The 14,980-nt window shown below is 43.2% G+C and overlaps 1 protein-coding gene across 5 annotated transcripts in view; it reads left to right on the top strand.

Annotated features, from left to right (window-relative positions):
* Window positions 1–14,980, top strand: part of cux1b (cut-like homeobox 1b) — a 49,043-nt gene that overhangs the window by 8,182 nt on the left and 25,881 nt on the right. For all 5 annotated transcript variants that reach the window (XM_033977044.2, XM_055226260.1, XM_055226259.1 and 2 more), the window contains exons 2-3: window positions 8,107–8,217; window positions 11,673–11,720. In XM_033977044.2, the coding sequence (XP_033832935.1) occupies window positions 8,107–8,217; window positions 11,673–11,720 (159 nt within the window). The remainder of the gene's footprint in view (window positions 1–8,106; window positions 8,218–11,672; window positions 11,721–14,980) is intronic.

Genomic DNA, 14,980 nt, shown 5'->3' with positions numbered 1-14,980 from the left:
TTGACGTGATAAATTGCTGTATTTCCAACTATGGCCGCTTAAATCTTGAGCCGCAAAACAAAGCTAGCATGAATGCAAGAGCTGTTTCCTCTTTGTTGATGCTGGCTTCTCATATAAAGATTGAATATAATATTTCCAGTGCAAAATGCACCCAATGCATTACATAAAGAGACATTAAACATGACTCATACATAAAGAGACACTAAAACATGACTCATACACGCAGAGAATTGAAATAAATGCAGAAAAAAAATTAAGATAAACCATAAGAAGTTTTGTGTTTTTAGCAACTTTAGCCTTGTCTCATAGCACCTCAAACTTGGAATTGCTAAATGTCTTTTTGTGAATTGCTGAGATCAGTACAATTGTCAGTACAATACAGATATGATTTAGATTTTATTAAGAAAACATGAGTTATGTTTGGGTGACGTCAGTTGCTCATGGAGCAGATACCTGCCCCAGGACCCGGATCCTTGATTGAGCCATGGAAAAGCAACATGACTGGAGGGACTGCACCAAACAGACCTGCTTCAAGGTGGCCCCAAGCAAACCGTGCCAGTGTAAAGAAGCTATACAGAATGTCTCACATAATTTTTGAACAATTTCAGATACCCTCAACAAGTTTTTGTTCTGATCATCTTGTGCCATTACATCCCTCCTAGTGATACTTTGTTTATTGCCTTGTTGTGTTACTGCTGGCACCTCTTGGAGTAGGCCTTGTAAAAGACTGAAACTCAATGCGCAGGGCTAAACTGGAGTGTGTTTAAAAGTGAGAGTTGTCCTCTAGAGGAAGGGAGGGGGAAGGGCCTGGTGTTTAGTAGACACAGACTCATCCGCTGACTGCTGTCTGACCCGCAGTTCAGCACTATGGTTATTAATAGGCCCAGAGGCCTGGGCTTCAGGAGGCCCTCTGATCAGCTCCAGATGTGGAATGAGAACAGACAATTTGGAGCTGGCCCCTCCATGTTTCACAAACTGGAGATAGGCACTGAGTGTGTGATAAAGAGTGAGGCAGAAGGACCAGACCTTTCCCCAGCAGGAGTGTGTTTGTGAGGCCTGGGTTCATCTGTTTGTGTGTTGTTTCATTTTTATACACTCTGCCCTCAGACCACGAGACTGTAAAACGTATGGCATCACCATGGCAACCATAATAAGTACCTATAAAACAGCGTGTAAACTGTGAAATAAGACAAACAGACCAGAACAGGGCTGGCTGGCAGGCTCAATGGCTGCCTTCCTCCATAAAAGTATCTGAGAGCCAGACTGAAGGAATGCCTCGGAGGCCGCTGTGGCTGTCACGACACATGAAAGGATTAGGCTGTGTGTTTTATCTCCTCTTTATCTGATGGTAATGGATAAGCTGAGTGTAGCCTATCATCTGACGCTCGGGCCCAGGGTTTGATGTTTTAGTAGGGTGACGGTTTGTTGAGTTGACCGCTTTGGTCTATTGATTGCTGTTTGATGGTTTTGATATGTAGGCTGTGTGGAACAGGTCAAGTCTTTTATGCAGTGAAGGCTCCAAATAGCTTTTAGCTGTCCTTCACTCCCGCCATTACTCTAGTGGTTCGTTTGATGTTTGGATCAATCAATAGAAAGAGCCCGAGCGCTTACACATGCTCCATCCCACTTCCCACTGAGCTGCTCTTCCTTCATTTTGTAAAGCTGTATATCACATTCTTTCTACACAGAATAAATGATACAATTACGAGCCATTACTTAGTCTAGTGCAAGCTAATTATTCTGTCATTACTTTAAGGATTAGCTATGCTTATTCTCTCTGTCTCACCACATTTCTTTGCCTTTCCCCTTAAAAGCCCAACCACCGGAACAGAACAGTCTTGCTCATAAAGGCTGCGTCAGACTTGGCCCCAGGAGAAACTTGTTTGACGTTGATTGTATAGACCACGGGTGTCAAACTCACTCAGAGAGAGACACAACACAAAAAGTGACAGCATCAGTCACTAGGTGCCAGGATGTTATCGAGCTTAGATAGAACATGGAGATACATGGAGATAAACACATGGACATAGACACGTTTAGAAGTTCTAATCTATGCATTTAAATTGCAGTGTTCTTTTATAGGCAGTGGCAATTATCAGACATCAGAAAATGACTGGGAACAATAAATAAACTGAACATAACTGAGCTTGGAGGGGAAAAGGGAACCATACAGAACATTAACTTTGTGTAGCAGAAGCACATGAGTGAATTACTGGCAAATATAACTGGAATGTAGCGTTGCCAAGAACACAAAAGTCTAACTAAATTATAGCAAATCAGATAGGGCCGAAAATTTAGATCAAATCTTAACTGAATCAACAGATTTTCAATAGGCTTACAACTTTCCCCGAATCAAAACTCCATGTAAGCCATCGCTATACAACATATTAGCATTCCATACTATTGCCATTATTATTTTGACCAGTAATGTGTGTTTGATGTCATGTTAACTATAATTGGATGTCCGTTGTTCTTCCTTGGCACTGGTCTGGTGCAACAGTCTCAAGAGAGTCCTACCGTTCCTCAGACTTGATTAATCCCTATCACCCCACCGCGTGATCGCAGTTTCCATTTTTTAGTCCATATCTGTGCACTCATCCCCTCCCCAATCTCCTCTCACTGGCACCGAATGGCTTCCTGGCAGAATGGAGGCATTAATTCAGGGATGAGAGGTGTGATACTCTCCCCCTTTCTGCTTCTCCCTTTCGCACTCGCTCTGTCTGTGCGCTGTTTGTAATGCGTGGCCTTTATCGTAGCCGAAACAGCTCACTACCCTCTGATCCTATCTCAGATCTCAATATCCTAGCCGTTCCACCCTGTAAACGCACGGATGAAAAATCTTGCCCTTTCGCCAATGCATTACACTCAAGCATATCGCCATATTGCCCTCGCCTCCCAATGCACACTCTACACCACTCACCCTTTGTGACATGGGCCTCCAGCTACATTCAAACTTTGTAAAATACGAGCAAGTGGGCTTCACTTCCTGGACGCTTGAAACCACCTTAGTCTCATTAGACTGGAGTTTAGGCTCAGGCCATGCCTCTCATAGCCATTGTCAGACACTATGTTGGGCAAAATAATGACTAGCTCACAGTAAGCTTCAGGAGACTTAACGCTTGGATGTCGGGGAGATAAAACAACAACCAGTCTCTCAGCAGAGAAACATGGATCAATACGAACAAGGCTGCAGTGTAAAAGGCTGTTTTTGATCCAGGCTTGCGTCAGCGGCGGCGAGGTGAGCCCTGACAGCTCTTGTGCTGTTGGTAGATATAGATCTGGAGCAAAATGTTCAGGGAGCACTAGCATGTTGTTAGACTGAGGAGAGCGGTTCCTGACCCCCACCCAAGACCCAAACGTGTATGTATGCACTAGTATTGAGCTCCTGATACTATTGTGGTGAAGAAAAGTTTGTGGCTTCTACTTCACTTGGCAAAGCAGAGATCCAGAAAGATACAAATAGCATCTTCAAACTGGCTGTGGTTTGAGCAAGCGGCTGGCACATTTGTGACACATTGCACCGTGCAATGTCAGGTAGGAAGCAGACAGCATCTGGGATGCTCGTGTCTTATCTGCACCGCTGTGGAGCTGTGTTTGAGGGGGTGTTACTGTGATCTGTGAGCATGTACCGTGTCGCTGGAGCAAATGTGCTGTGCCTTCTCACTGAACAGCCCCCCCATGACTCCACCCCCATCCCAAAGGCGGGCGGGCATGTAGAACAGAAGAGCCACATCCAAAGAGGAGGAGCTGTGAGGGGGAGTCAAAAGGCAGGGCTCATAGATTTCAGATAAGACATCTTTCCAGACGCCTCTACTGTTTACTATCAAAACCACATAACAGCTTCAGACTTGTCGAGATAAAAGGGAAGATTAGTGACTCCAGTGGCAGGACAAACTAACTATGAAACACCTACAATGTGTCTATGACGAGTCTGCTCTTCTCTGGATGTAGACTGTTTTACCTGTACCTCTTATGAACTGTGACTAATATTCTGTTAACATAACAGAGTAAATGAATCTGTTTTGACCATCTCATGGATTTGCTGCTTGGCACAATTTCAAGTGTTGTCCTTCATTAGACAATGGTGTAAACCAGTTATAAATGTGGATTAACACATCCAAAGCATCTATCTATTCCCTCTGCTTTTGTAGTCTGTGTGTTCCGCTCTCTGTGCGTTCCTCACAGCAGCAGATCAGCTTCATACTGTGTACATAACAATAACTTTGTTGTCATTCCAGCAGCCTATCTGTCTGGGCATCGCTGAAGCGTGAGGGCAGGAGGAATTTCATGTAGTTTTGATATCTCAATTAAAGTGCGTCTGTCTCCTGTTATCTCATTTAGTGTGTAGTGGATATGATTGGCATAATCAGACATGCCTGATTGGTGCCTCCCATTTAATTAATCTGTCTGTATCGTCACCTGTGGCTCATTAGAGTAATTAGAGTGAATTAGTCTGATAGAAGGTCTCTCTGCCGGCACACTAGCTGATTCATTACGAGGCACAAACATACAAATACACCTTGTTGGGATAGTCAGTGCTAATAGGATTTGTTTAGCTGTGTCCAATATTACTGTTTATTACACCAGTGATCGCATGGAGAAATGCTCACTTTATCTGGTCCAACTTCTTCTACTCCTTCTTGCACTAACAGAGCTGACTGTGCCAAACTCTGCCGGGTAAACATGGAGCACGCTTCTTACACTAAACAGTTCAAAGAATGTGAAAAGACTGGGCTCCCAAATGTACAGTGGCGGTCGACAGTGCACTGATGTGAGGGCACACGCGTGCAGAGCAGTGTGCGGCAGGCTACTTGGCCAAGTCACTGTTGAAGTCTCTCTAGGGAGTGTTGGCAATCTGTTCCAATCGTCTTTACAGCTGACCAGACGACCAAATGAACCAGGACAGGGACCGCTGCTGTGGGCCAGTCCAGCGAAGCCAAGCAGGGCTGTTACAGCAATCACACATTATGGGCTGCTTAATGCTCCCCTGAACACACCACTTCATCCTCAGCTAAAACTGCTAGTGGAGCCCTAACAAGGAGCATCACTAAACTTCCCTAAAGAGTCCCTTTGAATTTTTGGGGCCAAACACATTTAATTTCCTCTTAATTCTTTGTTAGCGACATTTCTTGCAAAATTTTCTGACCCTTAGAAGTGATTTTTAGCACAGCACTCATAAGAGTCTTAAATACTTTTTACTATATTTATTACATATCCTAATCCTTGCTGAGCTTGTTAATTTGCAAAGCTTACCAGCCTATCACAATGTCAGTCATGACGGTCAAACATAATGGCCTGTAATTCCCTGTAGTATGGCAGATGGTGGGAAGTTTCTGAGAACCCAACAAAGTAATGTGCCCACATGTACTTCTCTAAACAGTGTTCAACAGTTTAAACAGTCTTTTAAACTTAATCAACATATTATTTTATCTCTTCACTTAACTGGAGTCTGACGTGCATTTAGTGTTTTTTTTCCTGTCAAGGGACACAGGCCATATAGTAATATATGTTGCAGTAGTCAAAAACAAAACCTAAACATGACATTCCACAAAGGCAATGATGCCTCATTAATTACACTATGTCTCCTGTTTAAAACAGTCTGAGTGTGTGTAATGGCCTGTTTGTGTTTCATGTGTGAGGCACCCTACAGCAGGGAGACTGCACTTTTGGATGTTCCGCTCTATCAGCAGGACGAGTGTAAAGTCTGCCTGTGTCTGCTGATGTGGGCCCCGCTTTGCTGCATAGTCAAAAACCTGCCTGACTCTGAGGGTCTTTTAAGCAGAAGATCATGCCCATAATTACTCACTCACTTGGCACTGAATCAATCCGTTCATTTGTGATGTTTTCATTTGGCCCAGCAGTGAGGTTTTTTGGTAACACATTTGGATGTATTATTGGAAAGGGATTGGTCAGAATCAAGGTCATCTGGGATTGGCCCATGACCTCCCAAAGCATGTTATTTGTAAATTTGTTTTAGTTTTATAGAGAAACAGCTTATTAATCACTTTAAATCTATATGGCCAAGTAGGCTTATAGATCCCATATTTTTAAGAGGCCGCAGTGACTGCTATTAAGAATATGTAATGCAAGCCACGCTTTATTTATGATTGTGGGTCAGTGACGTAATAAGCAGCTTTTTAATGTCCTTTGCAACCATTTGTTCAGATCTCGTTATTTGTTCAAAAATCAATAGATTATTGTATTCTGTATTTTTTATATGACCAGACTAAAAATGTTTGGGTTTTTTTTTTCTTATGAAAATCTTTGTATCTCCAGTTTCCACAAATATGTACTGAGGCTTTGCCAACTCAAATTACTGGCATGGAAGAACCAAACCAAAAAGTGAAAATGCTTTAAAACATTGGTGGAACATTAGGAGAAGCCTTTGATAAATATGTTTAACTTGAATAAGATAAGTGCTGTGGAATGAGTTAATGTATAATTGCATACTTGTATATTGTTTTTAAAATTATATATCATTATGTGACTGTTTAACCTGTGTCATTTTGCTCCTGTACCTAAACTGATAAAAATGCACTCAAATTTGCCAACTAGAGCATATTCTTTTTGACAATTAATTTCACATGATTAAAATTTATTAGGTTCCTCTTTTTTATTGGCCTTTGTACAAGCTTGTGCGCACGCTCGAGTTCACTAACACACAGTGCAGCTGCTCCATGGCCATGGGCACACAGGCTGCTACATCAACGGCTTCCTGGGCACTGAAACCAAGATGGCAGAAAAGCAAGCGAGCAGTTTCGCCCTTGTCTTTTTGAGCTCCTATTTAAAGAAACAAACAAGTACACAGTCAACCATGTTTAACTGGATTTTGAAAATGGTTGTGAATAAAACAAGATCAGAGACAGTCTTGGTATTGAACTTAACGCTGATGGGTAAAGTTGTCTAATTAGCTTTTGATCACAGTGAAGTGTATTTTTCAGTGAGAGCTGGTGTGGGGCGGTGGGCTCTGTGAGAGTGCTTTTGGGACCTTGTCAGCAGACTGAGCCACAAGGGCCCCTGTGGTAATGTGTGTATTAAATGATTAGTGTGTTAGTTAGCATAACGGCCCTTTAGCAGCGTTTAATCACTCTCTGGGGTGGGCGGCCTCACAGGAGGTGTACTGGAGGGGGGCGAGGGGTGAGGGGGGTTTAAACACAGAAGATGGGATAGCTGTGTGAATGAGGGAGTTGAATCATCTGTGAAGTGAATGGAAAAATGAGAGGGGGGAAAGGAGCGAGCATGACAGAGGGCAAGAATCCAACAGAAACATAACCCAACAACACTCAGCACAAAGATATAATCTTTACAGGGCCTGAACGCCTTGTTAATGTCAGCACTTGGCGCATCATCTGGAACCAGTCCCATAAATAACTATTAATAACAAAGAAAGAGTGTACGAATAGACGTGGGCCTTGCCTCAGCCCTGACGATGCTGTTGTTTTTGATAATTGTGCTGTCATTGTACTGGGGAAGGGCTGGTTTAATATACACTCACTGTGTGCACATGAAGCTGCATTCTTTTGTTTTGGGACTTAACTGACATGTTACCAGGCTCAGATGTTTTTTTGCACTGGTAGCTAACAGCTGGTGCAGAGGGGATTTCTTTTACAAATGTTATTGTTTTTGGTCGGACCTCAGCTGTTTCACAATTTTGGAGACATAAAGAATTATTTTCCCATTAGAATTTGTAAAGACGGTATTCATTGTTTTTCATTGAAATGGATATTTGCCCTTGACTAGGTGTTGTGTATATGAGTAACAAGGGCTGGGGAGAATACTGGTTAATCAATAATTGTGATTATGCAGGTTACAATATAATTGCAAGAACTAAAAAATAAGAATAGTTTGTGACAGCAAACATTTCATTAATTTTATTCTGCAAAAAAGTGAAGGTGTTTATTGTGGTATTAACTTTACTTTATCATTCAGAAAGTTTGATATTATACAGCTTGTGACATAAGTGGTGTCAATAATCATGTAAATTGTTTCCCACAATAATTGTAAAACACAAAAATTTGATAGGGTGACATCCCTATAAGTAACATATGTTAAGAAGAAAAAAAAGATTTGTTCAAACTGTGAACTGAACTGCTTGTTGTGTTACAGAAAGAACTAGACGCCACCGCCACACAGCTTGCCAACAGACAAGATGAGAGTGAACAGTCCCGGAAGAAACTAATTGATCTGAGCCGTGACTTCAAAAAGAACACACCAGAGGTAAGTCCAGCAAAAGCCACACTAATGTGAATCCAACAGTTCTTTGTGTTCCCAGAGCAGACCTCAGCGTTCACGGCTCCTCTCTACATCATAAATGTAGGAGTGATAATTTACTCAGAAAGCAGGGGAGGAGGAGACGGAGGAGATGCGAGCTTGGTTCCCAAAAATAGTCCCTCCATTAGTTTCCCTGAAATCCTAAAGAGACAAAACAGAAAACCCCTCAGGAGTTTGTATTATCTGACCTAGTTTTTTATGCGTGCAGAAAGTGCGGCCCTTTTGTGTGTGCGTGAGCTGGAGAAAGACAGACAGTGAGCAGCAGAGCCGAGCGAGAGGGAAAAAAAAAAGTGTGTGACAACACTACTAAGTGGGATCAGGAGGGAATTCTGCCCTGTTCCTGTGTTCCCAGCACTCCTCATGGGAATATTTGTTTCATCTCTGTTACCAAGGCAACATATTTTAAACCACACTGCAAAAACAAAGTATTGTTGTGTTATTATTGGTAATGTCACCATGGTGAATTATTGATGGTGCTATGAATAATGTATGAAAGGAGTAGACAGTGTATAGAAAATTGTCAACCCTCAATGGACTTGACAGTCGGCTTATTATAGAGGGCGACCAAAGGGTGCAGATTGCGATTCTGGACTATCACACTGAGGTTGAGCAGTGTACTGCACAGCAGAATACCTGATTATGATTTCATTACCTACATGAATGTGAATAGGGGTGAACACAGACAAAGATATGAAGGTGCACATATACATGCAGTGCGTCATGTTTACAGCAGATAGGCTGGATCAGAGGAGAGGACACACACATTCATCAGTGTAACAAGGCTATGATTTAGGGCGGCTCGTCTGGCGTCTGTGTGGCCCCTGGCATCTCTCTGGTATGTGGAGGAGGAATCTGAGCCTGGTCAGACGAGCGACAGGATTCATTACAGGCCTGTAACAGGCTCAATAGGAATCCCCAACAAACACTGTACAATTGGAAGGTTATTGACATTCACAACTTTGCCTGTTGTTGCTTGTGCCTGCGATGGCTGGCACTTGATTATAAATGCTCTATAGTTCTTTTGCAGAAAGTGCGTTTGGAGTCTCTTGGTGTGTGGGTGACCAGTCTGTAGTGCGGGCTGTCAGCTCTCCGTGGTCCGCACCAGTCAGTGGAGATCACAGTCACATCAGATCAGACTGCATTAAGCTGAGTGGGAGTCCGTCTCTGATCCATTATTCAACAACCAGGAGACTGGCCCACGTTGACTGTGTCTAGTCTGCTGAGCTGTACTCGGCATGAACCGCACTCATGGTCTGCATAATAACGCACGTGGTGGCACACGCACACGCTTTTGTAGCATTTTTAAAGTAGTGCAAAGAAATGCAGCGTGAAAACAAAGTTTTCATAATTCATCAGCTCTGACACACTGTTGAATTTTTTTGAGACTGCGTCTAAGCTTCCTAAGTTTACTCAATTATTTATCCACATCTTAATTTCTTTTTCGTAAGTAAGGACTCCCAGGCTATGGCGTTGTAAAGGCAAGGGTGGGAATGGCTGTAAAATGTCCCAAAGATTGCTAGCCAGAGGCAGTGGTAGTAAAACAACTTGGTGTGTGCACATGCATGCACATACACACATTTGTGTTTAGCTGCAGGCCAGACAGACAGCGAATGGGAGTTCCATACTCCCAGGAGGATTCCTCGGGCTGGCCTGTCTGCTGTCTGCCGGCAGCTTACACACCAGCCATCCATCTCCTGCTGCTGGCCCCTCCACTCCCCTCTGCACACACAATCAGACACACACACTCACGCACACAACACACAGCCAGACTGACCATAGTTTCTCTGTGCATTGTTATGTTATATGCTCATAAATCTTGGGAGCAGTGGGGGCAAGTGGGTGGAGCACTGAAGAGTGGACCAAAGGGTTGAGAGGCGAAGAGCTGGAACCAGACTAGTGGCATGCCTCTGCATCTGATTTGAATGTTGACTAATCTTATCACTGACTCCACAAAGTAGCTGCTCTAACAGTCTTACCAGTAAAATGCAAACATTAAGAACAACTTTGTTAGTCATCCATTAGCCTTCTCCAGTTAAATAAACTGATATATTGAAAACATTAAGCCACTCCAAGACAAATATTTGTAACACTGAAACTATTTGTTTTGAATAATTGTTGTTACTTTTACATTATTAATGTTAGGCTGCAAAATAAATATGCACATGGGTTTCAGTGTGAAATGTCCTCAAAATGGCGCCTATAAAAAGGAAGCTGAACCCAATCAATCGAATTAAACATTCAAGCCATAATCAACAAATCTCAAGGACTGGAATTATTTGCTAATAAAATATCTTGTCCTGTACGTAAAGTGAAAAAATTAACTAACTCTGTAGTTCAGCTTTCGCTAAATAATTTAGCAGTTTGTATTTCAGTCTTCTCTCAAATGTTTAGGGCCCTGGATATGTTTAAAATGTAAACTAAAATGTAAATCACAAATCTTATTGCATTTACAATGCTTATCAATAAAGTTGTAAACTAGATGTTTGACCCAAATCATCCAGCCTCTGTTCATGTGATCATAATTGATAGGTTAGTCTGCCTGTGTGGTGTGTTTTGTTCATGCTGCTGTGTGAGAAAGCAGAGGGGGATGGGCCATTCCAAGTGTAGGTCATTATCCTGGTGGGGGAATATTGAATTGGCCTAGACAAACAGCTCTGGTGACCCCTGATGAGGTAACAATAGACTAGGGTCACGGGGGTCACGGCCTGTCCTCAGCCCAGACAAGTGGCCTGTCTGGCCCTGTCTTGGGGAAGTGTAGACCCTGTCCTAGGTCATTTTGAGTTTGGCTTTTAGGCACAGAAGCTTCTAAAAGGAGTCTTTTCGGATAGCTCTGTCTTTACCCCACTTTACATCTTCATTAGGCACTTTGGTGAGTCCACAAAGTGCAAATCAGATGTTCGTGTACAGAATGTTCTGTTTGCCTGTGCTTTTACCGTACGCTCCAGTTCAGTTTGTCAGGGATGTAGGCTCAGCTAACAGCATGGTGATTTGCATGTTCCCCTGATACATACTTGACTGGCTATCTAATCTTAAACCAGTGACCTATACTGCAGAGTCATGCAATGGGACAGGCAGGATGTAAAGCATTTGCTTTGCTGAAATAGTTTGGTGCCCTGATGTCCTCTGCAGTAAGTGCAAGCCTATTCTGTGGCTCACACGCACTGGAGATGCCTCTGGGTGGCCCAGGTGGTGCAGCACCTGTTCTTATGAGAAAGAGTCCACAAAGGTACTTCAGGCTAGAAACTGCCCCCTCCCACCAAAGCTCATTATGCACCAGACGCTCACTGGTCATGATTTTCTCTATGACCATACAATCAATGTGATCAAGTGATCAAGGCTACACAACTGTACTTTAACTATTTAAAGACTTGATTGTGATTTGTTTCATTTATTTTTTGCAGGATTTACGAAAACAGGTTGCACCATTACTCAAGAGCTTCCAGGGAGAGGTGAGTTCATTTTTCAAAGTTAATGTATCTTGTGAGAGATGGACATATAATCTAGGGCATATTCAGTATTTACTAATCAATGACCAGACTGCCATATCTTCCTCCATCATCTTTCCTGTTCTTGTAATCGTCCTTTCTTCTGCCACAATCTCATTTCCCCCTTCTCCTCATTCTTTTCTTTGCTCTGCTCTTGATTTTCTGTCCTATTCATGAAGTCCTGTAGCCCGAGGATGTGTTTAAATTGCATCCTGCAACAAGGCCTCACAAAAGCTTTTCTCTGGCCACTCAACTCTCTAGATGCTTTAAACTGTCTTTGATTTGGATTCTGTTATCATAGTGATTTTGCAGCATTTTTATCATTCTTACACATTTACTTACATATTTACCTACTTTCAAAAGTTCTTTAAGTTATGTAGTGGATGACTACTTTGTGCGCTATATCGTACTCCCAATGTTATTCCCATCTCCTCTTCTATCATTTTGGCCTACTTCCATCAAGGCTCCTCCTTTTTGGCAGTCATGCCTTTCTAGTTCACTCCCATATGTAAGTCAGCTCTGAGGCTGGGGCAATATTCGGGGTTGGAGTGGGTGGACACTTAGCCTAACAGCATTTGTGCTCCTCATCGAAACACACAACATCAACCCAACAGTTTTTGACAAGGCCGCGTGGCTACTGGCCTTAAAACCGCTCAGTTTAACACTCAGTTATTCTCCATATTCTTGTGTTAGAGCAGCGACCACAGCTAGTGGTTATGTAAAAATGCTGTAATTTATAGTGGTTCTACCATGTTCTGCTGATCATCCAGAGTCTATTTAGAGAATAGAAACGGCAGCAATATAATTGGGGCTTTGTCAGCTGTTTCCACCATCCGCGTGTTGACACACCTCGGCTGTGTGCACACCAGAATACATGGAGACGCAAAGTGGGTGGTCGCGGAACTGAGAAAGACATTATCTTATGATTATTGAGATAATACCTTACACCCGCGCCAGTCTTGGAGCAGCCCATCAATCAGTCGACTATTCTGTGCGCTTGCATGCCACAACACGAGGAGCTCTGAGAATGTAATTTTAGCTTGCCTTTGTTTGCTTACTCTCCATCCCTTTGATCAAGGACAAGACAGCATCAGTAACACTGGATCTTCCCGTTGGACTAACTCCTCCTTTTGCATTTCACCCTGGAGCTCAAATCCTGTCCAAATGAATATGGACAGTATCACAACAATAAAGTCAAAGATTTTAGCCTGACTAATGGCAGCTGCTGATTTTCTGTTTAATCTTTGTCATTGAAAGGTGCATGCCCTGTGGTTATAATTTTTACCGGTGACTGTAGTTTTTCCACAAAGCTCAAGTTTGGTAAACTGGTTCTGCATCTAAGCGTGTTTGTGTGTATGTTGCGCTGTTCCTTGTTGGTCCATTGATCAGATAAGCTTTTCCATTATCCAATGCTTCAGTGTGTGCTTCCCATAGCCACCCCTTATCTGACTCCACTGGGGCCACACACACATAGAACAGGTCAGCCCGATGCCCTTCACACACGGCGGCTCAGATACGGGACCGAGGCAGTGCTGAGTGATGGTGGCTAAGGTGCTGACGTACGTGCGTGCGCGTTTGTGTGTGGATGTGTCAGGGAAACCTTTTGCAATTGCAAGCACTTCTCACCGGTAACCTTCTGATACTGGCTATATCATTTGTATCACTTCATTTGTTTTTCTTGTTCCATGTAAAGGGTGTAGAGCAGATGTCACTGGGATTGGTAAAAAGATCTGAAGTTAGAAACAGCGGCCTTGTATTTGCAAATTCTGGGTGGTCTTTTCTAATGGCTCTGGTCCTGCAGTTAACCTGCCTCTAACTGTAGGGTGTGTCCTACATTAAACATCTATTTCCTGCCTCCCATGTTGGACTATATAAAGCTGCTGTACCACTGACCTTGGCCCAGTCATTGTAGAGTCATGCAGCTGGCTTCCTTCATTACTTTTCAGTTGATTTGTGAGATTGCAAAGATATACAAGTGCTAGATAGTCACTTTATGAAAAAACACAAATCATATCTTTGCAGAATAGGTTTTAATGTTCTGTGAGTGGGGCATTAGTGCTTAAATTCAGTAATCTCCCATTAGTGGCCCTCAGTTAAGGATTGTGATTGTTCAATGTCACTTAGCAGGACAGGTTAAATGGCAGGGCACAATGTTGCATGATGAAAAAATTAAAAGGGTAGTACACAGTTTTGTCTGTGTGCATGTTGGAAAGACATGTGTGACTGAGATACATGTGAGAGAGATGGTCCCAGAAAAAGATTGAGTCAGAAAAGGGAAGTGACAAGAGGGAGAACTTGCAGAAAGACATGGAGGAATAAAATGGGGGATTGCGGGAGGGGAGCTGGCACCAGCATAGACGAGTCCAGATGTTTTGCGGCTAAAAAACTACAGATGAATCAAAGCCATGTGAGGAGATTTATTAGGTTCCCATAGGAGCCCAGGCAGTATTACATGTAGCCTGCTCTGTTTACAGTGGCAAGAACCCCTAAACCACCCATCAACTGCACTACTGGCTTGGCTGGGAATGTGAAGACTTTATATTTGGACTTGTACAGGCTTTTGTCCTCACTCTCCCAGTCGAACGTGCTGGAGGAGTTGGAACAGAAGCGCAGGCCTGTTTAGTCTGTGTGCGTGAGCCAGAAGAGTCAGCTGTAGCTCTGCCCAGTACAGTAGCACCATCTGAATGTCTTTATTTGGCATCTGCTTCCCTCAATTTCAACTCGATTTCAGATGTCTTTTCGCCTACTCTGTCTGCGCCTCATGTTTAAGTGTGACAGTGGCTGCTGCAGACAGTGCTGACGCGGTAAAAGTTCTCCCAGTATGATTTCATAATTAATCTCTTATGGATCCATTCTAATGCCTGTCCATTTCAATAATATCGGTGATGGAACGCACGCAGTGGCCCCTTGTGTTAATGGCTGCATCAGTAATGGATCTGCGCTGTATTGCCGCTAAGAGCTGACTGAATAATCTGCCCCCGCTGTGGCTGGAAAGACTGAGCCAGCTGTTTAATGATGTCAGCGTGCTGGAGGGGAAACGCATACACACACCGTGGCACGCACACACAGTCCACACTAACAGAAGGACTTGGACACTTTTAGTCTCGGATAGACAGGCGGACGTGCACAGAGCAAACCAAATGCATCACTCATCAGTGGAACAGCTGAACTGACTTTACGGGAAGGAAACACCAATGTGGCTACCGTCAAGACATCCCCTGATA

The sequence above is a fragment of the Periophthalmus magnuspinnatus genome, chromosome 13 (genome assembly GCF_009829125.3).
Source record: "Periophthalmus magnuspinnatus isolate fPerMag1 chromosome 13, fPerMag1.2.pri, whole genome shotgun sequence".
NCBI lineage: Eukaryota > Metazoa > Chordata > Actinopteri > Gobiiformes > Gobiidae > Periophthalmus > Periophthalmus magnuspinnatus.
The sequence above is the reverse complement of the archived record's forward strand: the minus strand, read 5'-3'. Positions and strand labels throughout refer to the sequence as shown.